The sequence below is a fragment of the Jaculus jaculus genome, chromosome 5, assembly GCF_020740685.1.
Source record: "Jaculus jaculus isolate mJacJac1 chromosome 5, mJacJac1.mat.Y.cur, whole genome shotgun sequence".
NCBI classification, from domain to species: Eukaryota; Metazoa; Chordata; class Mammalia; order Rodentia; family Dipodidae; genus Jaculus; species Jaculus jaculus.
This window is the reverse complement of record NC_059106.1, coordinates 105400463-105424131: the sequence shown is the minus strand read 5'-3', so window position 1 is coordinate 105424131 and position 23669 is coordinate 105400463. Positions and strand designations below refer to the sequence as shown.

Here is a 23669-nt window from a genome sequence, read left to right as displayed (position 1 = left end):
GGCCCCGTGCTTAAGCCACGTCGTTGCTTGGACAGTTAGTTCCTTGGCTCTGCCTCGGCCTCAGGCCGTACCCCGGTGCTGTCCGCCGTCAGACCTCGCCCCTGTCCGTTGTTTGTGCATCTCTCCATGCCAGAGGGACTGTGCCCTGCGGCTGGGGTGCGGGGGACTGAGAAGCGCTTCACCGAGGGCCTCTGCAAAGCCGAGCTCATGCTTTTCCATTCCCCCTCCACGGCTCACCCAGTGGTGCTACAAACGGGTGTGTGTGCCCTTCGGGTCTCGACCAGAGGGCGTAGACGGGGCCTGGGGCCCGTGGACCCCGTGGGGTGACTGTAGTAGGACGTGCGGCGGTGGCGTGTCGACTTCCAGTCGTCATTGTGACAGCCCCAGGTCAGACCTCAGGATTCTCCCAGAACAGAGGGCAGCAGCGCCGCGCCCCCCACCCACACCTCCTAATGCCCCCTGCCTCCATCTCTGTGATTTCTCTTACCTCTTCCAGGCCAACCATCGGAGGCAAGTACTGTCTGGGTGAGAGAAGGCGGCACCGCTCCTGCAACACCCATGTGAGTTCCCTTTAAGCCTTTCTTGAGCTCTCCAGGGGCCCACTCTAGAGGAATCTTTCTTACCATCCCGCTACACCCTCACACCTCCCTCCTCATCCAGTCTTCATATTCCTTCACTAAAGGAATCTGTCTCCTCAAAATAATTGCTTGCCTTCACACCCCATTCAGGTATAGCCCAGTGTGTCCCCTCCCTTCACATCCCGATTTCCTCCAGAACCCAGGACCTGGCCTCTGCCATGCTTGGTCAAGCTTGCTTTCCCCAAATCTTCTCTTCACCCGTGTCTTACCATCCTCTTTCTGGAGTTCCCATCTTAAGTGGGCCTCACCACAGCTTCCCTATGGAGCTTGTCTGTTGGTCTTTCCTTAAATATCCCCATAACTTTGTGTTTTACGTATAAACACCCTACAAGCTGAAGGAAGGGATGTTCTAAGGGCAAGAACAGTAAGAAGTGCTTATGTTCTCAGATCATCCATATGTTCCTCACATTCATGAAGCATCTTCCCCAAACCTTGCTCCATTCTACACCAGTCTCAAGAAAGGTCTGGAATCAGAACCTAGGCACCATCCCCCATCTCAGCCTTAATCCCCGGGTAGTTACCTACTCTGATCTCGCAAGCTAGGCATGTTAGAACATACCTATGATCCAGCACTTGCTGAGCCAGGAGGATTTCAGGTTTGAGGCCAGCCTAGTCTATATAATCAAACTCTTATCTCAAAAGAAGAAGAAGAATGAAGGAAAGGTATTTCATATGCACCTCTATCAGTGTTTAGCGTGGACCACTGTCCGTTCTCCCCTGGACATCTTCTGCCCTTGCTTCCATACCTGTAGTCCTACTCCTCCAATCCATGCCACTCTAAAGAACATTTTTCTGCCTTAACTTCAATTTGGAGAAATAAAAAGGGCACAGCAGGGTCTCTTGCACATGAACTCCAGATGCATGCACCACTTTGTGCATCTGGTTTTTCATGGATACTGGGTAATTGAACCCAAAACATCAGGTGTTGCAAGCAAGTGCTTTTAATCTCTGAGCTCTTTGTAGCCCCTGCCTTAACTTCTTTATCTCCCCCAGGACTGTCCCCCTGGCTCACAGGACTTCAGGGAAATGCAGTGTTCTGAATTTGACAGTGTCCCTTTCCGTGGAAAATTCTATACGTGGAAAACATATCGAGGAGGTTAGTGGAGCCCCAGAGCCCATTGAAGACAGTAGCAGTTAGATGCTCATAGAATCATGGAGCTCCCTTCCCTTTTGCCCAAGGAGACAGTGCCTGGGATATAGATCATTAGTACCCTGTGTGGCTACTGAGCACTCCCCAATTCTCTTTGTCCCATCTGCACATGGTGTCATGTCTGGGGTCTGTTGCTCTTGCACCCACCACCCCCTCAAGGTGAGACAGGGAGTTCCAGGATGGACTGTCCCTGGGTCTGACAGAGCCATGCCCCTCCAGGGGGCGTGAAGGCCTGCTCCCTGACTTGCCTGGCAGAAGGCTTCAACTTCTACACTGAGAGAGCAGCAGCTGTGGTGGATGGGACACCCTGCCGCCCCGACACAGTGGACATTTGTGTCAGCGGCGAGTGCAAGGTAGAAGGGACTTCAAGGAAGAGGAGTTGGGGAGGGAGGGGATAGCTCCATGATACTACTGCCACCACCATTATCACTGTCCTCTGCAGCATGTGGGTTGTGACCGAGTCCTGGGTTCCGATCTAAGGGAAGACAAATGCCGTGTGTGTGGGGGTGATGGCAGTGCCTGTGAAACCATCGAGGGAGTCTTCAGTCCAGCTTTGCTAGGGGCTGGTGAGAACCTCTCCATTTCCTTCCCATAATCCCCTTGAACCAGAGTGGCTGGGGTCAGTGACCAAGATAAATAACTCATTAGATGTCAGGGGTCCTATGTAATCTGAGTTAAGAGTTAGGATGTTAAGGTCCTCCAAAAGTCCTAGAGGCACAGATTGACCAAGATCTTGATTAGGAAGGCCCTCAGCTACTGGTTTGGGCTCTAGTGTATAGACTTTGACCATTTATACATGTTGGAATTGGGGAACCTGGAGCTTCAGAATGAGTGAAAAGGTCACTTTCCCTCCTGTGAGCCATAGAGCTAGGGAACACTCTTTATAGTACAATAAGGTTTACTAAAAATGAAGCACTGAGAGTGTATGAGAACACCCTTCCCAGCTTGGGCTAGTATCCAGGGAGTAGGGGATGAAATAGGAGGGTACAGGACTGGGGAGATGGCTCAGTGGAAAAGTACTTGCTGTACAATCATGAGGACTTGAGTTCAGATCCCAGAACCCACTTAAAATTTCTGGGTGTAGAGGCAGGAGGATCCATGGGATTTGAGGGCTAACTTGTCTAGCCCAATAAGTGAGCTCTAGGTTCAGCAAGAGACTCTAGCTCAAAAGTAAGGTGGAGGTGGAGAGTGATTGAAAAAGACATACAACATTCACACATATAAATGCATGCACACCTGCACACATTTGTGTCACACATAGTTTAAAATAAATACATGCATTCATATAACACCATAGACACATGCATATGTGAAAGAAAGAGAGAGAGGGCTGGAGAGATGGCTTAGCAGTTAAGCACTTGCCTGTGAAGCCTACGGACCCTGGTTTGAGGCTCAATTCCCCAGGACCCACGTTAGCCAGATGCACAAGGGGTCGCACGCATCTGGAATTCATCTGCAGTGGCTGGAAGCCCTGGCACGCCCATTCTCTCTCTCTCTGCCTCTTTCTCTGTCTGTTGCTCTCAAATAAATAAATAAAAATAAACCAAAAAAATTTAAAAACACTTGAATCAACATGGAAGATTAAAAAAAAGAAAGAGAGAGAGAGAAAGACAAAAGGAAAGGAAGAAAGAAAGACTGAATTTAGGGCTAGAGAGAGATGGCTTAGCAGTTAAGGCATTTGCTTGCAAAGCCTAAGGACCCAGGCTTGATTCCCCAGTGCCCACATAAGCCAGATGCACAAGGTGGCACATGTGTCTGGAGTTCATTTGCTACAGGCCCTGGTGTACACATTTTCTCCCCCTGCCCTCCCTCTCTCTCTCTTTCATAAATAAATAAATAAAATATCTTTAAAAATTTTAAAAAAAAGGGAAAAAATGAGTTCAGGGAGTTTCAGGAAGGCTTTGAAAGCTACAAGCATTGCCAAAGGTTTTCTAGGTAGATGGCATCACATGGTTGATAGTAACCACTTGTGGACCACAAAGAGTGTGTTGCTGAATGTGAATGTTACTACCCAGGCACAACTGATTGAAATTTGTTGTTGTTGGTTTTTGAAGTAGAATCTCACTCTAAGCTGACCCAGACCTCACTTTCTGTAGACCAGACTGGCCTCAAACTCATGGCAATCCTTCTACCTCAGCCTCCAGAATGTTGGGATTAATGCCCAGCTGATTGGGATTTTTCTTTGAGACAGAGTCTCAAGTATCCCAGGATGTCCTTGAACTCTCTGTGAAAGGACTAAAGATGGAAAAGGGGCTGGGGAGATGGCTCAGTAGGTAAGAGCACTTGCTTGAGTTCAATACTTCCCACCCACATAAAAAGCTGAACATGGCCACACATGCCAGTTGTCCCAACAATGAGAGAGGCAGAGATAGGAGAATAGCTGGGACTTGATAGTCAGCCAGTCTAACCTAAAAAAAAGAAACAAAGTAGTCCAAGTTCAAATAAGAGACTCGGAAATAAGGAAGAAAGATGGAATAGCTACTGGGCATGGTGGTGATCCTACCACCTTGGGAAGCTGAAGCAGGAGGATCTCAGGTTCAAACCTGGGTGACATGGTAAGACTGCATCTCAAAAGAAAAGGAAAAAGATGGGATGTAGATAACTGTAGAAGGTACGATACAAGATGCTAGGGCATTGGCCATCATAGATTTGGGATGTGTAATAGGGAATAGAGAATGGAGTCCATATAGACATCCAAGTCACCTAGGATAGGCAGTAAGCTATTTCTAAAATGGAGGCTGTTAGGAGAAAGAAACAAAAACAGGTATCGAATTGGGACACAGGGAATATGAGGATCCCAAAGGACATTGAAGTGATGTCCAGTGGGTCAAAGATAGAGAAATGGAGGCTGGTGGTTAGTTAAAGTTACCTAATCACAACCCTTGAGGACCCCACAAACACCTCCTGACCTCTGAGAGTAAGAGGACTAGAATGGGAAGCAGAAACATAGCCCAGAGGGAAGGTACTTACACATAGGACCTAACACAAAGACCATGTGGGGGTTCTATTCAGAGAAGCTAAGGCACTTGGGAGCACAGATGGAGGGGTCACAAGTACCCAAGCTCACCTAGGTAGTCCAGTTGACAATCAAATCCCACCTCTATGAGTCGAAGCCTGCATGGAGCCCTTTTCCCTCTGCTTCACTCCAGCCTCATTGCTTAACAGGGATATAGGGAATTGAATCTAACCATTTTGACGGCTAGAGAGAAAGGAAAGTATGTGTTCAAATCCCAGCCCAGCTGTTCCCTGGCTGTAAAATGTGGGTAAGCCACCTATCTTCTCTGAGCTTGTTTATTTATGTGTTTCATATTTGGATTTGACTCTTGGTATGTGTGGGGGGGGGTAGGTGTGATAATGTAAATAGTGTGTTTATATGTGCAGATACACGTGCTAGAGAAGGATGTCAGGTGTCCTCTATCACTCTTCCATTTCTTTGAGAGACAGGTTTGAGTTAGACTAACTGACCAGTGAGCCCCATCCTTTGGTCTCCACCTCTTTCATTACTGGGGTTACAGGCATATGCTGGCTTTTACATGAGATCAAACTTAGATCTTCATGCTTGTGCAGCAAGTGCTCATATCTGCTAAGCTATCCTCCAGGCCCTGAACCTCAGTTTTATTATCCACTAAATGAACATGAGGTCCAAATGGAGCTGTAATGGTATGTCCCTGTTAAGCATTTAGCATGGAATGGTTAGCAGTGAACACTGGCTGCCAAAGGATGGGGGAGGCAGGTGGATTTGGGAACAGGCTGAGTGTGTAACATCTGAGCTCCACTGCCCAGGGTACGAGGATGTCGTCTGGATCCCCAAAGGCTCTGTCCATATTTTCATCCAGGACCTGAACCTATCTGTTAGTCACTTGGGTAAGCAGAGGTGGGAGAATGAAAAAAGACTGCAATTAGAGGGAGTTCAGTGTGACTACAATCCTGACACCTGTGTTGGCCCCCAGCCTTAAAAGGGGACCAGGAGTCTCTGTTACTGGAAGGGTTGCCTGGAACCCCCCAGCCTCACCGCCTTCCCCTGGCTGGGACGACCTTTCACCTGCGACAGGGAGCAGACCAGGCTCAGAGCCTAGAAGCCCTGGGACCCATTAACGCATCTCTCATTGTCATGGTAACAGCAGGGTGGTGGGGCAGGGAACAGATGGATCTGAGAACCTTTGAAGATAAAGACTGTGAGATGCTCTTCAAATAACTGCTCCCCGCCCCCCCCCCCCAGGTGCTAACCCAGACAGAGTTGCCTGCACTCCGCTACCGCTTCAATGCACCCATCACCCGGGATTCACTGCCTACCTACTCCTGGCACTACACCCCCTGGACAAAATGCTCAGCCCAGTGTGCTGGCGGTGAGGACAGGGTGGGACCAGGGGCAGCACTGGGTACATAGCCTGAGGCTTTCTGGGTTGGCCAACGCTGAGAGGGCTTCTCCCCTTCCCCAGGCAGCCAGATGCAGGTGGTAGAGTGCCGCAGTCACCTGGATAGCTCTCCCGTAGCTTCTCACTACTGCAGCACCCACAGCAAACTGCCCACAAAGCAACGTGCCTGCAACACGGAGCCGTGCCCACCAGAGTGAGTGCCTCCAGTAGGCAGAATTGCTAAAGACTGGGTGGAACTATTCTCTATAGTCAAGTTGAGTTCCCCTGAGAGGGAGCAAGGAATAGGTCTCATGCAAGGCTGGGGTAACAGTGGAGTGAGTGAGCGCTCAAGTGATAATAGTATAGGGGTCATGGTCATAGCGCTCCTCAGGGTAAGAGTCAAAGCTGGATTGTCCTAGAATTTGGAAGATCATGCTATCTTGTCCAGGGAGTGGTTTCCCCCAAGATTAACACACTCCTCTATGTCTAGTCTGGATTCAGGGCAGTGATGCTGTGAGTAGGGAAGCGTCCAGTCCTGCCCAGGGCCTGTTTCCATGAGACGCTGGTTGTTATGTGGGTAAGGATAGGTGAGAACCAAAACATCCAGGTTGGGGTGCCCTATCCTGCATAGTATCCCAGACGTCTCTTCTACTCCCACAGTTGGGTGGTAGGAAACTGGTCACGCTGTAGCCGCAGCTGTGATGCAGGTCTGCGAAGTCGCTCAGTGGTGTGCCAGCGGCGCATGTCAGCTGCAGAGGAGAAAGTGCTAGATGACAGCGCATGCCAACAGCCTCGTCCACCTGTGCTAGAGGCCTGCTATGGCCCAACCTGCCCTCCAGAATGGGCAGCCCTGGACTGGTCTGAGGTCAGCCCCCACCCATACTGCCAATGGATGCTCACTCACCCAGCCCACCCACAGTGCAAAGATCTGGTAGGAATTGAAATACCCTTGTAGGAAGGCCTTTGAAGAAACTGCAGTTGTACAAAGGATGCTAATGTGCTCCTGTACCTTGCCTCCAACCTTGCATGGCAAAGAGAGATGTATTCATGGGTCGCAGGGCTTCTGTAGTCTGACCTAGTCTGACCCATGTTTCAAGTGAAGAATGGTCCAAGCCAGGTAAAAGTGATGAGGTTGGGTTATCCTGTAGTAGCCCCTCCAGTAGCAGCAACTCTTGGTTCCTTGACGGCTGAGGGACAATATAAGAGGTCACCAGCCACCTACCCACTCCTTACCTCCCATTAGGCCAGTATCCTGATAATCCACTGAGTATAAAATGACTCCCTCCAACTACAGTGCACCCCTAGCTGTGGCCCTGGCCTTCGCCACCGCGTGGTCCTTTGCAAGAGCGCAGACCACCGTTCCACACTACCCCCCGCACACTGCCCTCCAGCAGCCAAGCCTCCCACCACCATGCGCTGCAACCTGCGCCGCTGTCCCCCAGCCCGCTGGGTGACCAGCGAGTGGGGCGAGGTAGGTGGAGCACTGCAGAAAGGGAAAAAGAAGTGGCTGTGCCCTGCAGAATGGGACGGGTGGGGAGGCGGCTCATGATTCTCTTTGCAGTGTTCTGCACAGTGCGGCCTGGGCCAGCAGCAGCGTGCAGTGCACTGCACCAGCCACATTGGCCAGCCATCCCGCGAGTGTGCAGAAGCCCTGAGGCCACCCACCACACAGCAATGTGAGACCAAGTGTGACAACGTGCCCCCTGGAGATGGCCCCGAAGGTATGTGGGGAAAGGGGGCCAAGTACCAGGAAAGCATGGCTGAGGTTTCCGGATTATTTGTTCTACAAAACTACTCGAACATTTGCTTTGCTTCTGCTAGACCGTCCATCACTCTACCCTCCTGATGCCTATTAATTAGATGCAATCATCCAATAAAGGTCATTTCCCAGTCCCCTCATGACCTACACCTTCTTCACTTCCACCCATAGTGTAATTTGCCTCTTTATCTTTAAATTAGAGTTCCAAGCTGAGGCACTATTGCTTGTTTGAAGATAGTCTTTAGTAGCCCAGGTCGGCCTCAAACTCTGTATGTAGCTAAGTATGATCTTGAATTTCTGGTCCTCCTCCCTCCATTTGCCCAGTAATGGGTTACAGGCTACAGGCATCCTCCATCACACTCAGTTCATGCAATGACTGTGATTGAACCTAGGATTTGTGCATGCTGGGCAAGCACTCTACCAAGTCTACCAACTGAACTACTGTTCCAGTCCTCTTCAGGCACTATGGACATTTTGTGTCAGATGATTTCATCCTGTGATTTGTAGATGTTTGCAGAATTCTTGGGCTCTGTCCATTAGGTGTTAGTAGTCCCATTTCTAGTTATTATGAGGGAAAAAATGTTTCTAGACAAAATGTGCCCAATATAGGGAGAAGACAAATTTGCCTCCTCTTGAGAACTTTTATATTATACCCATTTTTCGACCTAAGTAAATTTTCTTTTTCCCTCTCTCCCTTCTTTCTTTCTTTCTCTGTAAGACAAGGTCTCAAACTAGACTGACCTCGAATTCACTCATGTAAGTGAGGACAACGAACTTCTGATCCTCCTGCCTCTACCTCCTATGTGCTAGTAACTACTATCATGTGCTACCATGCTCAGTTTATTGTTGCTTTTTTAAATTGGCATTCTGATGCCCAGGTAGACCTCAAACTCCTGGACTCAATCCTCTTGCCTCAGCCTCCTGAGTAGCTGAGAGTACAAGCCTGTGCCATTGTACACAGCTGTGAATTAATTTTTGATAGCAGTAGAGGATTTATTATGGACTCTAGAACCAAACTACATGAGTTCATCTTCCACCATGTGCTGTGGTTTCATCATTCACTTGGAAACAGATGCTGCCTTAGGGATATGGGGTCAAATAATTTATGTGGAGCTCAGAAGATAACTCACTGGTTACAAGCACTTGCTACATGAATCTGATGACCAGAGTTTGGATCTCCAGAACTCACATAAACACAGACATGGTGGCACATGTGGCTGAAATCCCAATGCACCTACAACAATGGAAGGCAGAGTCAGGAGAATCTTGAAGTTAATGGTCCAGCTAGTATGACATTTGCAGCTGCAAAAGAGAGAGAGAGAGAGACTTTGTCTGAAACAAAGTGTAAAAGAATAATAACCTACACCTGAGGTTGTCCTCTGACCTCCACACAGTACAGTGGCAGGCAAAGGCTCATATGTGTACACACATCAAAAACCAGTAATAAGCCCTGTGAAGCCCCACTACCAGATCTACATCACTGCTATTAAATAGAAACCTGGATCCATCTTCCCTAACAGAGACTGCTGTAGGTAATGAGCATAAATACTAATTTATTCAAGCTGGACTCAGGGTCCTTAGTTTACTGAAAAGGGAAACAAGCCTGGTGCAATGGGAAACATATGTAATGCCTGTATTTGGGAGCCTGAAGCAGGGGTCATGTGTTGAAGATCAACCTGGGCTGTTTAGTGAGACTCTGTCTCCAAAAAAAGCAAAAATAATTTTATTTGATTAAATAAAAAGGAAAATGAATGAGTCTTGCAACCCCAAACAGATATTCTCTCTCCTGGTATCAAAAGGATCATTGAGCCGGGCTTGGTGGCACAGGCCTGTCACTCCAGCTACTAGGGAGACTGAGGCAGGAGAATCGCAAGTTCAAAGCCACCCTGTGCTATAGAGTGAGTTTAAGGGCAGCTTGGGAAACTTATTGAAATGCTGTCTCAAAACAAAAAGTAAAAAGAGGGGTTGGGAACATAGCTTAGTGTCATAGACAGCTTGGCTAGCATTCCAAGGTCTTAGATTCAATGCCATAGTGAGAAAGAAAGGGTGGGTGGGTTGTAGAATAGAAAATACTATTCTCATTAATAGCCCCAGATCCTGTACTCTAAATCCTCAATACAGCCTAATGACATAAGTACTATTACTAGCCTCCCTCCCCATAGACAGTTGAGGAAACTAAGGCACAAAGAAGCAAAGTCGCCTACTAGAACACATCTGGTGGGAGGAGCTCTGAGAATTGATCTCTCCTTTTCCACTCTGCAGAGTGCAAGGATGTGAACAAAGTCGCCTACTGCCCTCTGGTGCTCAAATTTCAGTTCTGTAGCCGAGCCTACTTCCGCCAGATGTGCTGCAAAACCTGCCAAGGCCGCTAGTCACAGGCGGTACCTGGAGTCACCATGGAGCACAGACTGAGGGGTGGCCAAAATATCCCATCAGAGAGGCCCCAAGGGAGCGGGAGCTGGGAGTGAAGGGCAGAATACAGCTGAGAATTATTTATTGGGAAACCCTGGTGGGACCCCCTGGCTGAGGGATGGATAGGAATTGGCTACCCTAGAACTCTTCTTAAGCCTCTTGTCTGGTTCACAGTGGAGGGAGTGAACATCTATTTGCCCCAGCACCCTTTCCACCCACTCTTAAAGACTCCCAGATGCTTCTTCACCCTTTTATAGGAATATGTACTGTGAAGAGTGGGGCTAGAAAGGGGTCTGCAGGCGCCCTGCTCCCAGCACTGCCTCCAGTCTGAGCTGTGGGGAATACTCATCTGCTATGGAGAAGCAGGGTACCATCACCTTCCTGATACCCTGTCCAGACGGAATATCTTACCCCAACCTCCCAACCTCTGACTTCCGTTCCCCAGGCCACCCTCATTATGGTGCTAAAAGCCTTGCCCTGGGGCCCACACACTCCTTGTCAGGAAGCCCTACATTAATAAAATTCTGTCTTGTAGATTTCTGTGCATGAGTAGGTGTATATCCTTGTGTGTGTGTGTGTGTGTGTGTGTGTGTTTGTAAGATCCAGCCCACCCAGGGCCAGAAGGGGCCACACCACACACCGGTTGTCAGCAGCAAACAGGGGACTTTGAACACTATAGAAAACAGCAATATTTTTTCAAATTTTTATTAACAAGTTCCATGATTATAAAAAAATCTCATGGTAATACCCTCCCTTCCCCCCCCCACATTCCCCTTTGAAACACCATTCTCCATAATATCCCCTCCCCTCTTCTCAATCAGTCTCTTTTATTTTGATGCCAAGATCTTTTCCTCCTATTACGATGGTCTTATGTAGGTAGTGTCAGGCACTGTGAGGTCATGGATATCCAGGCCATTTTGTGTCTGGAGGGAGCATGTTGTAAGGAGTCCTACCCTTCCTTTAGCTCTTACATTCTTTCTGCCACCTCTTCTTTATTAGACCCTGAGCCTTGGAATGTGTGATAGAGATATTGCAGTACTGAGCACTGTGGTCACTTCTTTCCGGCACCATGATACCTTCTGAGTCGTCCCAAAGTCACTGCTATCTGAAAAGAGAAGATTCTCTACCAAAAGTGAGAGTAGCATTAATATAAGGGTATGAACATTAAGAGGAGTGCTTACTGGGCAGTTGGATAAGCATAGTATATACATTTAGCCAAACAGCTGCAGACGTTACACCCCTAGGGCTCATGACTTCCCCTAGAACTCAGCAATTTTAAGACAAAAATACAGCTTCTCACCAAGGCTTAGAAAGCCACAGGTCACTGTCACTCCCCACAAAATGGGATCTTCCTGCCTTTTAAAGCCAACATGTTGAGTTGTTAAGAGTCCAGAGATTTCCAGACAAAGACTTTTCCAGCTGTGGCCACTAGGATGTGCCTGCCTTAACACTTCCTGGAAGTATGCACATGTTCAGGACCTGCTCCAAGATGGGACTGTCTGACCATCATATGGCTCTCATGGATTTGGTTCTTCCCCAGCCTCCTTAGTGGGTGGAACTTGTGGAAGAAATCATTTCTTGGATCTGTCATTTTCTTATACCAACAGGAGACTCATGTGATTCAGTATTCCAAAGATTGAGTAGTAGGCCAACACCATTATTACCCTGAGTACGTCCTGGAACAGCAGAAATGGGGATATAAAATCTGGATCAGATATCTTATAGTGCCCCTGACTTGTACTCTCCACTCCCTTTACCCTTCCTTGAAAAGACAAGCATAGCCAGCTGCAGAGGCAAGTTCTATAGGTCGGACCGGTAGACACTGTACTGCTCTGGAACAGGGAATTTGCATAATAACTCCCAGAGTAGATACACAGCTGAAGTAACACTTCCCTTTGCTAGTTCTGAAGAGACCACAATTGCCAAAATGCTTTCCAGTATCACCTTGCAAGATGATCACCCCTAGTCATCTGTAATCTCTATTCTTGCAAAGTGGACCTGGCAGTGGCTGCCAACAATCTGTGACCTCCTCCCTTCAGGCTCAGAATTCCACTCAGCTTTGCCACTGCTGGTGGTGCTCAGAGCTTTCTCTCCACCCTCAGGTCCAGCTTCCCTTCTTTGTCTTCCCCATCATAGCCACAGCCCCTCCCATCAAAGGAAGTGAGAGAGGGGCTGTTGTAAGAGGAACTAGGTCCAGGAGGCTGTGAAGGAGCAGAAATAGGGTCATGTCTGAGCCATCCCCAAGAGCCCCCTGAGTCTGCACCCCTGTAACGACCTTTCCAGGTGTTCCCACTGGAACCCAGGCACCTACCATCATTATGGTAAGTCCTTCAAGGGTGGGCTCTAAAAGTACATGGGAGGCCATTGGCCAAGCGGTGGTGTCCTAAGTCACTCTCAGAAAGTGGGGCAACAGTGAGGAAAGTAGTGGACCTGTGGGAAGGAGGTCCTGCAAAGCAACGCAAGTGGTTCCTCTGTGCCCCTATCAGGGAAAAAATTCCCTTCTGAGGTCACCAAATCGGGTATGGGTAAAAAGGTGCCTTGAGGGAATAACACAGTCTGTAAGGACAGAGTCATGCCCTTTTCCTAAGGTTTTAGGAAGTCAGCTCAGCTCAGATCCTTGTCTTCCTATGTTGTTTTGAGTATCAGTTCCCCTCTCATGGTCTCTCTTCAACATAGATGTCATATCTGGAGGTCTGCCTAGATACAGAAATTGTTCTTTGGAGGGTTTTTAGTGGGAACATTCAAAGGGTCTGGATTTGACCATTCAGCAGTGAGATAGAAAGATGTGTCTCACTTATGGTTGGTGGGGTGTGGTGACCATGTTGCTGTGTAAATGATAGGTAGCTTGGCTGTAACAATCTCAAAGGCAAAAAATGGAGAGGCTTGGCTGAGAGTGTAATTGAGAGGTAGGGCATTCGTCTGGCATGTTCAAGGTCTTGGGTTCCATCACCAGCACTAAAAATAATAAAGTCCAATTAACATTAAGGAGGAAGCAGAGAAGGAAGAGAGACTATTCATGCCACCACACAAGGATGGTGGCAAAGAGACTGCAGTCAGAAGTGTCCCTGCATGTTGATGTTGAGTCTGCTGAAGGTAGTGACAAGGTTGAGGAGACTGTCACCATCATGGATCTAGACCCAAACACATCTTGAAAAACACAATAATAGAGAGCCAGGAGTGGCTAGAAGTCACCCTCACAACTCCATGAATCTGCAGGAAATTTCAGCTTTTGTTTTTTGTTATTCTGTCATTGAAGATGAAAATGTATGCCTAGGAGAGGAATTCTTTCAGGGTTCTTTGTGGTTACAGGAAACAAATGATCAGAGTGAAGGCAGAGAGGTGGAACTGTGTTAATCTGAGAGAGAATGTTCATGTTTCAGAAAGCTAATGAGGACTAGGGATATAGCTATTTTAACTGGCAGAGTGCTTACTAAATGCATGATGCCCTGGGTTCAACCCCTAATACCACATATACTGGGCATGGTTGCACGCACCCTTACTGCCACTACTCTAGAAATAGAGGAAAGGATTAATTCAAAGCCAGCCCATGTCCAGTTTGAGGCCAACTTGAGCTACATGAGATGACCCTGTTAGAAAGAAAGAGTAAGGGGAAGGGAGAGGGGAAAATGTAAAGGAAAGAAGGGAGGGAGGAAAGAAGGAAGGAAAGCGGGAAGGAAGAGAGCTGGGGAGAGCTCGATTGGTAAAGTGTTTGCCTCAGAATTATAAGGACCTGAATTCAATCTCCATGCTAGGCATTATGACATTGTTTGTAATCCAACACTGGGGAGGTAGAGAAAGGCAGATCCCTGGGGCTTGTTGGCCAGCCAGTCTAGCCTGATTTGGTAAGTTCCAGGCCAGTAAGACTCTACATCAAAAAAACATAGACAAGTGTTTCTGGGGCTGGAGAGATGGCTCAACACGTAAAGGCACTTGCTTGCAAAGCTTGATGCCAGAGGTTTCATTCCCCAGCACCCACATAAAACCAGACACATAAAGTGATACATGTGTCTGCAGCTCATTTGCAGTAGCAAGAGGCCCTGGAGCACCCATTCTCTACCCCCACCTCAAATAAATAAATTAAATAGTTGGGTTTTTTTTAAGGACAATGTTCTTGAAGTTGTTCTCTGGCCTTCACATACACATACACAAGTGTACAAATGTGCAGTGCATCACTGTATTCACATTCATCTGCGCACACACACACACACACACACACACACACACACACACAAAACATGCTCATACGTATACATGTGTAAATATTTTTTAAAGAAATAATGCCATCATGGGCGAAGCACTTCTCTGGGAGTCTCACACACTATGAGCAGGAGCTCTGCTCTTGGAATGGAAACTTAACCAAGACTGAGCCATGACAGAAACCCTCAAGAGTTCAGATGGGCAGCCTTTATTGAATCTGTGCTTTATTGAATATGTGTTTAGTACACAGTAGCTAGCATTGCCTAGGATGTTCATTCATTGCTGGATTTAGTTCCAGTGATGGGTGGAGGAAACTCATCCTTGGTTGTTGTAGATGAGCCACTGTGGATACTCACTGACATGCTGTTGGTGGTGTTATTGTGATGATGATTGTTGCTATTGGTTGGTGCAGGTTTGTGGATTTTAAATGATTCCTGTGGATGGGTTGGTGATTGTAAGAGGTTGTCTTTTATGACAGGAGGTGTTTAGGGGTTTGGGGTGTTGTATGTGTTGTACATGTGGTATATGCGTGTTCATATGTGTCGGGGGGGGGAGCACACGTACTGTGTGTGGAAGCCAGTGGTTGGCATCAGGTACCTTCCTCAGTTGCTTTCCACATTATTTATTAAAACAGGGTTTCACATGTCTGTCATTGCAGAAGAGGTAGCGGAAAGAATGTAAGAGCCAAAGGAAGGGTGGGGCTCTGTACAATACGTTCCTCCCAACACAAAATGGCCTGGATATCCGTGACCTCTCAATGTCTGACACTACCTATACAAGACCATTCTAATAGGAGGAAAAGATAATGATATCAAAACAAAGAGAGACTAATTTAGAGGGAGAGGGGATATGATGGAGAGTGGAGTTATGAAAGGGAAAGGGAGGGGGAAAGGGATATCATGGTTTATTGACTAGAATTATGGAAGTTGTCACTAAAATAATAATAAAACTAAAATAAAGGCAGGGTTTCACACCAATTTGGCTAGACTAGCTAGTCAAGAAGTCTTAGGGAGGGCTGGAGAGATGGCTTAGCAGTTAAGCGCTTGCCTGTGAAGCTTAAGGACCCCGGTTCGAGGCTTGGTTCCCCAGGTCCCACGTTAGCCAGATGCACAAGGGGGTGCACGCGTCTGGAGTTCATTTGCAGTGGCTGGAAGCCCTGGCACGCCCATCCTCTCTCTCTCCCTCTATCTGTCTTTCTCCCTGTGTCTGTCACTCTCAAATAAATAAATAATGAACAAAAAAATGTTTTAAAATAAAAAAAAGAAGTCTTAGGGATTCTCCTGCCTCTGCCTCTCCAGAACTGGGGTCATTGGCATGCACCACCCTGCCTTGCATTTACACATGGGTGCTAGAAATCCAGACCCACACTTGCATAGCAAGTACTTTACCCACTAGGCAATCTCCAACCTCGTTTTGTTGTTTTAGTTTTTCAAGGTAGGGTTTCACTCTGGCCCAGGCTGACCTGGAATTCACTACGTAGTCTCAGGGTGCCCTCGAACTCACGGCAGTCCTCCTACCTCTGCCTCCCAGGTACTGGGATTAAAGGTGTGCACCACCATGCCTGGACTTGTTTTGTTTTTTTGAGGCAAGGTTTCATGACCTCAAACTCACTATGTAGCTAAGGATGTCTTTAAACTCCTGATCCTCCTACCTCTAACCCCTGAGTGCTGGGATGACAAGCACGTGTCATAAAGCCTTAATAGCTGGTGTTTAGTGTTGGTTGTTTTCAGGACATCTGGCAATGCTTGATGGGTAGAATGACAGAAGTCAAGGGCTGGAGAGATGGCTAAGTGGTTAAAGCCTGCTAGCCCGAGGTTAATTTCCCATGTAAAGCCAAAGGCAAAAGGGGGCACATCTGCCTGATATTCATTTGAGGTGTGATGGGGTGGAGGCAGCTATTGGTTGACAATGGTGATGACATAACAGTAATAGTGGTTGGTTTTTGTTTTTTTTTTTTTGCATGTATGTGTGTGTGATAGGCACTCAGGTTACGCATGTTTGTATGAGTATGGATGCACGTGTGTATGCAGGTGCAGGTGCACATGTGATGTGGAGGCCAAAAGCTGATGTCAGATGTCCACCTCAATTGCATTCCACCTTATTTTTAATGAGATAGGGTCTCTTACTGAACCTGGAACTTAGCAATTCAGCTAGACAAAGTATCCAGCAAGCCCTAGAAATCTTCATGGCTCCTCTTTGCCAGCACAGGGATTGTAGTCATACTCGGGTGTTTGGAATCCAAACTTAGGTTCTCATATTGGGATAGCAAGCCCTTTGTCCACTGAGCCATCTCCCATCTCAGTGATTATTTTTTAAGTTTCAGACACAAAGCAAGGAGATGGAGAGCTGGGGAAGTAGCTCAGTACACAGAGCACTTGCTTAGTGTGTGCAAAGTCCTGAGTTCCATCCCCAACACCACATAAAACAAACAAAAAAGAACAAGGAGACCCATGATGTAGTTATTTAATCCAGAGCCAGTAGCCAGGAGGATGAACAGAAAAGGATCTTGGAAGGAGACTCATTAAGACCTGCAACTGAGCCAGGTTATGGTGGCACAGGCCTGTAATTCCACCATTTGCAAGGTGGAGGCAGAAGGAACAAAAGTTCAAGGCTTTACTGGAAAACATCAGACCAGCTCTAAGATAGGAAGGGAAGTAAGGAGGGATAGCAATGAGGGACAGGCAGTTGTCTGTCTTGCAGTCTGGGGGTCACATCTCAAAGTCTCCTTCCTGGTGAGCAAAAACTTAAGGCCATGTTTCCTCAGATACAACTTCTGCATGAAGTGGTAGGCATAACTGACCATCAGTAACCTCCACCAACTAAGCAAAGGGTCCAGCTCCAAAAAGACAAGAGCCCATCTCCCACCTGTTGGCTGCTGGGCTTCAGCTAAGCCAAAATGAAACAGATTCAGTGTTCTCTCCACTACCCCCGTCAAGGAGAGGGAGACCCAGGAGTTTGTGGAAGTCAGGAATATTGTTGGCATACTGAGGTGGTGCGGCATATGGCCCTAAAACCCCACTAAGGTGGGAGAAAGCAGGACCAAGGCTCTGGGGGTCATGTTCAGAGGGCCAATGGTGGGGTCTAGGAGCCAGACTTGGTTCTAACATCAGCTATAGCAGCAGGTTTATGTCTCCAGAGCTTGCAGGACCCCAGTGAGGAAGGAAGTGGCTATCATGTTTCTCTCTCCAGTTAGGGGCTCTTGCTCATCACTGCTTAGTTCAAACTTAGAACTTTTGAGGTGAATTTCAGAAGCTCCCTTGTTCAGCTTTTCCTCCTGGCCTTGGGCCCTTAGGGCTGGCCAAGTTCACAGCTGGTACTCATGTTGATGGTGGGGAGCATTAGCATTTACATGTGACAACTGTTGCTTCATTGAATCTACACAGCAGGCCCATGATGTCGTCTGTCTTTGATGTTCCCGTTTTTAACGTCTGTGTGTATATGTGTGCAGTGTTCATGCATATGTGTGTGTTTGTACTGCATGGGAGCACAAGTAGAAGTACATGTGGGGACCCGAGGTCAACATCAGGTGTCTTTCTCAATCTCTCTACACCTTATTTGAGACAGGGTCACTCACTGAACCTGGACCTCGCTGATTCAGATAGACTGGCTAGCCAGAAAACCCCAGCAAGGGCCTTTACCTATCTCTGTCTCTACGTGCCAGCTCTGGAATTACAGGTATATACTACATGCCTGACACTTGTGGGTGCTAAGTATCTGAACTCAGTTTCCATGTTTGCACAGCAAGCCCTTTACCAACTAAGCCATCTCCCCAGCCCATTTTTCTTTTTTTTTAAATTTTTTATTCATTTTTATTTATTTATTTGAGAGTGACAGAGAGAGAGAGAGAGAGAGAGAGAGAGGCAGATAGAGAGAGAGAGAATGGGCGTGCCAGGGCTTCCAGCCACTGCAAACGAACTCCAGACACGTGCGCCCCCTTGTGCATCTGGCTAATGTGGGTCCTGGGGAATCGAGCCTTGAACCAGTGTCCTTAGGCTTCACAGGCAAGCACTTAACCGCTAAGCCATCTCTCCAGCCCCCCCAGCCCATTTTTCAAATGAGAAAACTGAGGCAGGGAAGTTAGTTAAACTCAAAACTGGAAGAAGATGTCAACTCAGTCACTCCCAAGACCACAAAATTACCAGCCATTTTGACCAAAGGCTCTCCTACCCTATTCCTTGGAGGTACAGAAACCACCTAGGGGTTAAATGCTGACCCCACAAACCACGGACTGCTAGTTCCTATTATATGGCCCTAAGCATTCCTCCAGCCTCATTTGGACCTGGGCCCTCCACTCCAAAGGAACCAAAATCTTCCTGGACCATAAAGTCATGTTATAAGATCTGCCACTTCACAGCCAACTCTAGCTGATACACCTACTTTACCTCAGCACCCTCCAACATGGATGCCCTTGGGTGACTAGTTCTTCTATTTTGGAACTCCTTTCTGAGAGCCCCAGAAACAAGGTCTGGGCTCCATCAACCTAAGCCTGATTTCCACCTGCCTCTGAGCACAGTTAGGAATCAGGAAGTGTGTTCACTACAGGGCTTGCATGCTCCAACCTAAAAAGCCACCACCTTGACCACAAACAGTCCCTCCCTTCTTTAGTACCAGAAAAGCTGTCCCCATTGCCCCTGCCCTCCCCCACTTTCTGCCCTGGGGTAGGGAGACTAATTTGAAGAGTTAAAGGAAGAGGCTGCCTCCACCTTCCACCCCATTTACCTCTAGCCCATTACTGTCTTTCAAAAGAGCCCCAGAAGGTTGAGTCATACTCAACTTGTGGTCAACTAAGACCACAACATCTTCATAACACCCCCACCCACAAGGAAGAGACTTAGAAACTAACAGTTTCAACTTGACCCATGGAAACTTGGGACCCACAGACAGAAGAGCAGTCTGTCTCATGACTGTCTCAAGACCAAGGCAGTCTTATTTCTATGGTACTCAGTCAGTCAGTCAGTCAGTCATTCTATAATCTATCAGTTCTTATATTCCACGCTATCTGTCAAGCACTGAACTATCCTATGAAACTTCTTAAGGGCACCAGCTGCAACTTCTTGAGGTCTCTCAATGCCTTGTTTTCCCTGCTTTCATTCACTGACTCCATGAAGGAGGTCATGATAAGATCCATGTGACATATGGGAAACTAAAGAAATAAAGTGGAAGTGGTCAACTTGTATGCCAGCTCTTTCAACAAACATCAAAATTCTTGACTGTCAGATTAGGGAGGTTACTCAGTGGGTAGAACACTTACCATGAAAACATGAATGCCTGAGTTCAGATCCCCAGAACCCAGTAATCTCAGCACACCTACAGTGAGAAAGAAAGGCAGAGGCAGGGCAATTTTCTGGAAGCTCACGTGCTGGCTAGCCTAGGAAATAGCTTGAACAATAATAGACCCTGCTTCAAAAAATTGGAAGACAAAGACTAACATCCAAAGTCACCCTGTGACCTTCACAGGCACTCCATGCAACATATATGTCAGCATTCACATCAAGCACACACACACTTTTTTTTTTTGTAACACATTATTTAAATATGTTTTTTGAGACAGAGAGAGAAAGGGCTGGAGAGATGGCTTAGCGGTTAAGCGCTTGCCTGTGAAGCCTAAGGACCCCGGTTTGAGGCTCGGTTCCCCAGGTCCCACATTAGCCAGATGCACAAGGGGGCGCATGCGTCTGGAGTTCGTTTGCAGAGGCTGGAGGCCCTGGTGCGCCCATTCTCTCTCTCCCCCTCTATCTGTCTTTCTCTCTGTGTCTGTCGCTCTTAAATAAATAAATAAATAATTTTTTAAAAAAAAAAAAGAAAGAGAGAGAAAATAGGCACAACAGAACCTTTTATAGCTATAAATGAACTCCAGATGCAGGCACCACTTTATGTGTCTGGCTTTATGTGGGTACTGGAGAATTGAACCCAGACCAGCAGGCTTTTGCAAGCAAATGTCTTTAACTGCTAAGCCATTTCTCCTGCCCACACACAAGTTTTTTACTGTCCTTCTGAATGATCTGTTAAACTCTCTTTAGCTTCCAAGCAGACAGGCTTTTTTATTTCTTTTATTTGCAAGCAGAGAGAGAGAGTGAATATGGGCACACCAGGGCCTCTAGCCACTGCAAACAAATTTCAGATACGTATACCACTTTGTGCATCTGGCTTTACGTGGGTACTGGAGAATTGAACCTGGGTTGTTAGGCTTTGCAGGCAAGTGCCTTAACCACTGAACAATCTTTCCAGCCCTTTGTTTTGTTTTAAGGCAGGATCTCATGTAGCCTAGGCTGACTTAACAGTCATTGTGTAGCTAAGGATGGTCTTAACTCCTTTTGCCTCCACCTTTGAAGTGCTGAGATGACAGCTAAGCTGTGACTTTTATGATATACTGGAATTCAGAGTGAATGGGGAGACTCTGGTACTGGAAGGAGGCAGGATTGAGGAATGACCTCAAATTAGGTAGATAGCTCAGTGAGTAAAAAGTGTTTACCTTGCAAGCATAGGTACTTGAGTTTATCTGCAGATTCTATGTAAAAAAAATCTGTGTCTATGTTTTGGGGAGATAGCTCCATAGATTAAGTGTTTGTTGTACAAGAATGAGGACAGGGGGCTGGAGAGATGGCTTAGTGCTTAAGGCACTTGCCCATGAAGCCTAAGGACCCAGGTTCAATTCCCCAGTACCCACAACCCACATAAGCCAGATGTACAAGATAGCACATGTGTCTGGAGTTCATTTACAGTGGTTAGAGACCCTGACATGCCCATTCTCTGTCTGCCTCTCCCTATTTCTCCCTCCCTTAAATAAATAAATAATATTTTTTAAAAAGAATGAGGACAGAAATTCAGATTCCCAGAACTCACGTGAAAATTAGATATGATAGTGCATGTCTGTAATCTCAGCATACTTACAGCAAGATGGGAGGCAGAGACAGGAAAATTGGAAACCTGTGGGCTAGTCAGCCTGGCTAACCCAGTGTTGAACAACAAAGAAATCCTGCCTCAAACAAGGTGGAATGTGAGAGCCAGTGCCCAGCAATTCTCTAACCTCCACACAAGACCATGGCATAAACACATCCACACACATCACACACACACAAAGCTGGTTGTGATGGTGGGCACTTATAACCTCAGAGCTGGGAAAGTAGAAACAGGAGGATCTCTGCGGTTGCTAGGTAGTTAGTCCAGCCTACTTTATGAGCTCCAGGCCAATGAGAGACTCTATCTCAAAAATGGAAGACAGTGCCTAAGGAATGACACCTACCTAAGGTTGTCCTCTGGCCTCCACATACATGTGCACACACATACACACACACACATACAAATATACAAGATAGAAGCTTCTCAGCTGTGTCAGAGAAGAGGGAAGGGACAGAAAGAGGAACCAACTGTGTCCTGGAGCCTCTGACCCCAGCGAGGACAATTGACCAGGAGTCTCACCTCAGCCTGAGGAGCTAGCAGCATGAAAATAGGGCCAGCCAGAAGGGGGAAACCACTTTTATCCCTATTTCAATTCTCCTTATCTGATTCAGAACACCACCCCCCAACCCATCTCTGACCCAGACCTGGTTGGAGGTAGACATCCTGGTATGTTATCTCTCTGAGCTAAAGTATTCCTGCTGTTGACCTCCCCTAACCTTGCATGCAATAGTTTTCTCTTTTGCAAAATAGACCTAGTAATAGTATGTGTGTTCAGTGTGTGTTGAGAGGCTGAAATGAAGTAATTCATTTAAAAAGCATAGTCATGGGGCTGGGGATGTCACTCCATTGATAAAGTGATTGAGTAACATGCATGAAACCCTGGATTCAATCCCCAGTACCACCAAAACTGGGAGTGGTGGTATAGCCCTATCATCCTAGCACTTGGGAAGTAGAAAGAAGAAGATCAGAAGTTCAAGGACATTCTCAGCTATATTTGCAATTTTAAGGCCAACATACTCTAGTAAGTACATAAGACTCTCCCAAAAATCCACACAAAAATTCTTAGTCAAGATTGAGAATGTAGCTCAATGACAGAACACATGCCTGACTTGAGAAAGGCCCTGGGTTTTAGCTGCATAGGACACATGCCTGACTTGTATAAGATCCTGGGTTCTAGTCATATAGGACATATGCCCAGCTTCTGTAAGGACTTGGGTTCTAGACATATAGAACACATGCCTGACTTATTTAAGAGCTTGGGTTCTAGCCATAGCACTGCCAAAATATAAATATAATATAAATAAAAATATAAATTTAAAAAGTTAAAATAGATGTAGCCAGGCATGGTGGCACATACCTAAAAACCCAGCAGTCAAGAGGATCAATACTTTAAGGCCAGCCTAGGCTGCATAGTAAGTGCAGGCCACTTGGAAAAACCCTGTCTCAAAAAAATGAAAATAAAAAAAGAGTCTTAAACTTTAGGACCAAAAGAATTGCCAGTGTGCTAGGGAGATGTCTCAGTGGTTAAAGATACTTCATTGCAAAGCCTGTTGCCATTTTGATTCCTGTACCATGTAACACCTTGAACTTGTCCTCTGACCTCCACATATATGCCATGCACATGCATTCATACATACGCAAATAAGTAAATAAAATTAAATACTTTAATGTACTGTTTTTATCATTTACCGGTTTACCATTATTGACAAGCAAGATCATTCCCTTAGAACTCTGAAGAGAAATACTCTACTCCTTTTCCCTCAACATTTACATAGCCTCGCATGTCCATTCCCTCAAATGTTCCTCACACCCTCAGCTCCTCAGCTCAAAGAAATGGTAGATTCCCTCCTTTCTCCCATACCAAGGCCACAAAAGTCTTCACTCCAACCCTGATTTTCATTGTCACTCTTCACCCACGCCCTCTAGTCTCCCCATCTTGAAAACAGGAAACACACACTCATGTGTCCCCACCCCTGTCCCCAGTCTCAGTCGTTCTTCCTCTTCTCAACCAGATTGTCTGAGAGTCACCCTCTCTGTCAGTCTACACACACTGGCCATTGACCTCCCCCCCAGCTTGCCATCACCCTCCCTGGAGCCTCTCTCAGAGTCCAGTCAACCTTCAAGAGTTCATGCCTGTCAAAGACTCCCTAAAGCTCCCAGCTCATCTCAACCTATCCTTATCCCTTCTCTTGGTCACCTGTGACCTCCCTAGAGCTCCTGCATAGCTTCTCCCAAGACATATGCCACCTTCAGTAGCT

At 46.9% G+C, this 23669-nt stretch overlaps 2 protein-coding genes across 6 annotated transcripts in view; both read left to right on the top strand.

Moving 5' to 3' along the window:
* Nucleotides 1–10850, top strand: part of Adamts10 (ADAM metallopeptidase with thrombospondin type 1 motif 10) — a 36596-nt gene extending 25746 nt beyond the window's left edge. For 3 of the 4 annotated variants that reach the window (XM_045148922.1, XM_045148923.1, XM_004672209.2), the window contains exons 13-25: nucleotides 242–387; nucleotides 497–560; nucleotides 1632–1734; nucleotides 2008–2141; nucleotides 2231–2354; nucleotides 5572–5652; nucleotides 5739–5902; nucleotides 6008–6134; nucleotides 6228–6357; nucleotides 6804–7008; nucleotides 7438–7614; nucleotides 7705–7864; nucleotides 10165–10850. In XM_045148922.1, the coding sequence (XP_045004857.1) occupies nucleotides 242–387; nucleotides 497–560; nucleotides 1632–1734; nucleotides 2008–2141; nucleotides 2231–2354; nucleotides 5572–5652; nucleotides 5739–5902; nucleotides 6008–6134; nucleotides 6228–6357; nucleotides 6804–7008; nucleotides 7438–7614; nucleotides 7705–7864; nucleotides 10165–10274 (1725 nt within the window). In that variant the 3' untranslated portion in view covers nucleotides 10275–10850. Of the gene's footprint in view, nucleotides 1–241; nucleotides 388–496; nucleotides 561–1631; nucleotides 1735–2007; nucleotides 2142–2230; nucleotides 2355–5571; nucleotides 5653–5738; nucleotides 5903–6007; nucleotides 6135–6227; nucleotides 6358–6633; nucleotides 6768–6803; nucleotides 7009–7437; nucleotides 7615–7704; nucleotides 7865–10164 lie in introns of those variants that run through there. The other variant, XM_045148924.1, reaches the window with a different exon arrangement.
* The window catches only part of Myo1f (myosin IF), an 81433-nt gene continuing 65512 nt past the window's right edge, over nucleotides 7749–23669 (top strand). The window contains exon 1 of one of the 2 annotated variants that reach the window (XM_045148926.1): nucleotides 7749–7864. In XM_045148926.1, the coding sequence (XP_045004861.1) occupies nucleotides 7853–7864 (12 nt within the window). In that variant the 5' untranslated portion in view covers nucleotides 7749–7852. Of the gene's footprint in view, nucleotides 7865–12500; nucleotides 12636–23669 lie in introns of those variants that run through there. The other variant, XM_045148927.1, reaches the window with a different exon arrangement.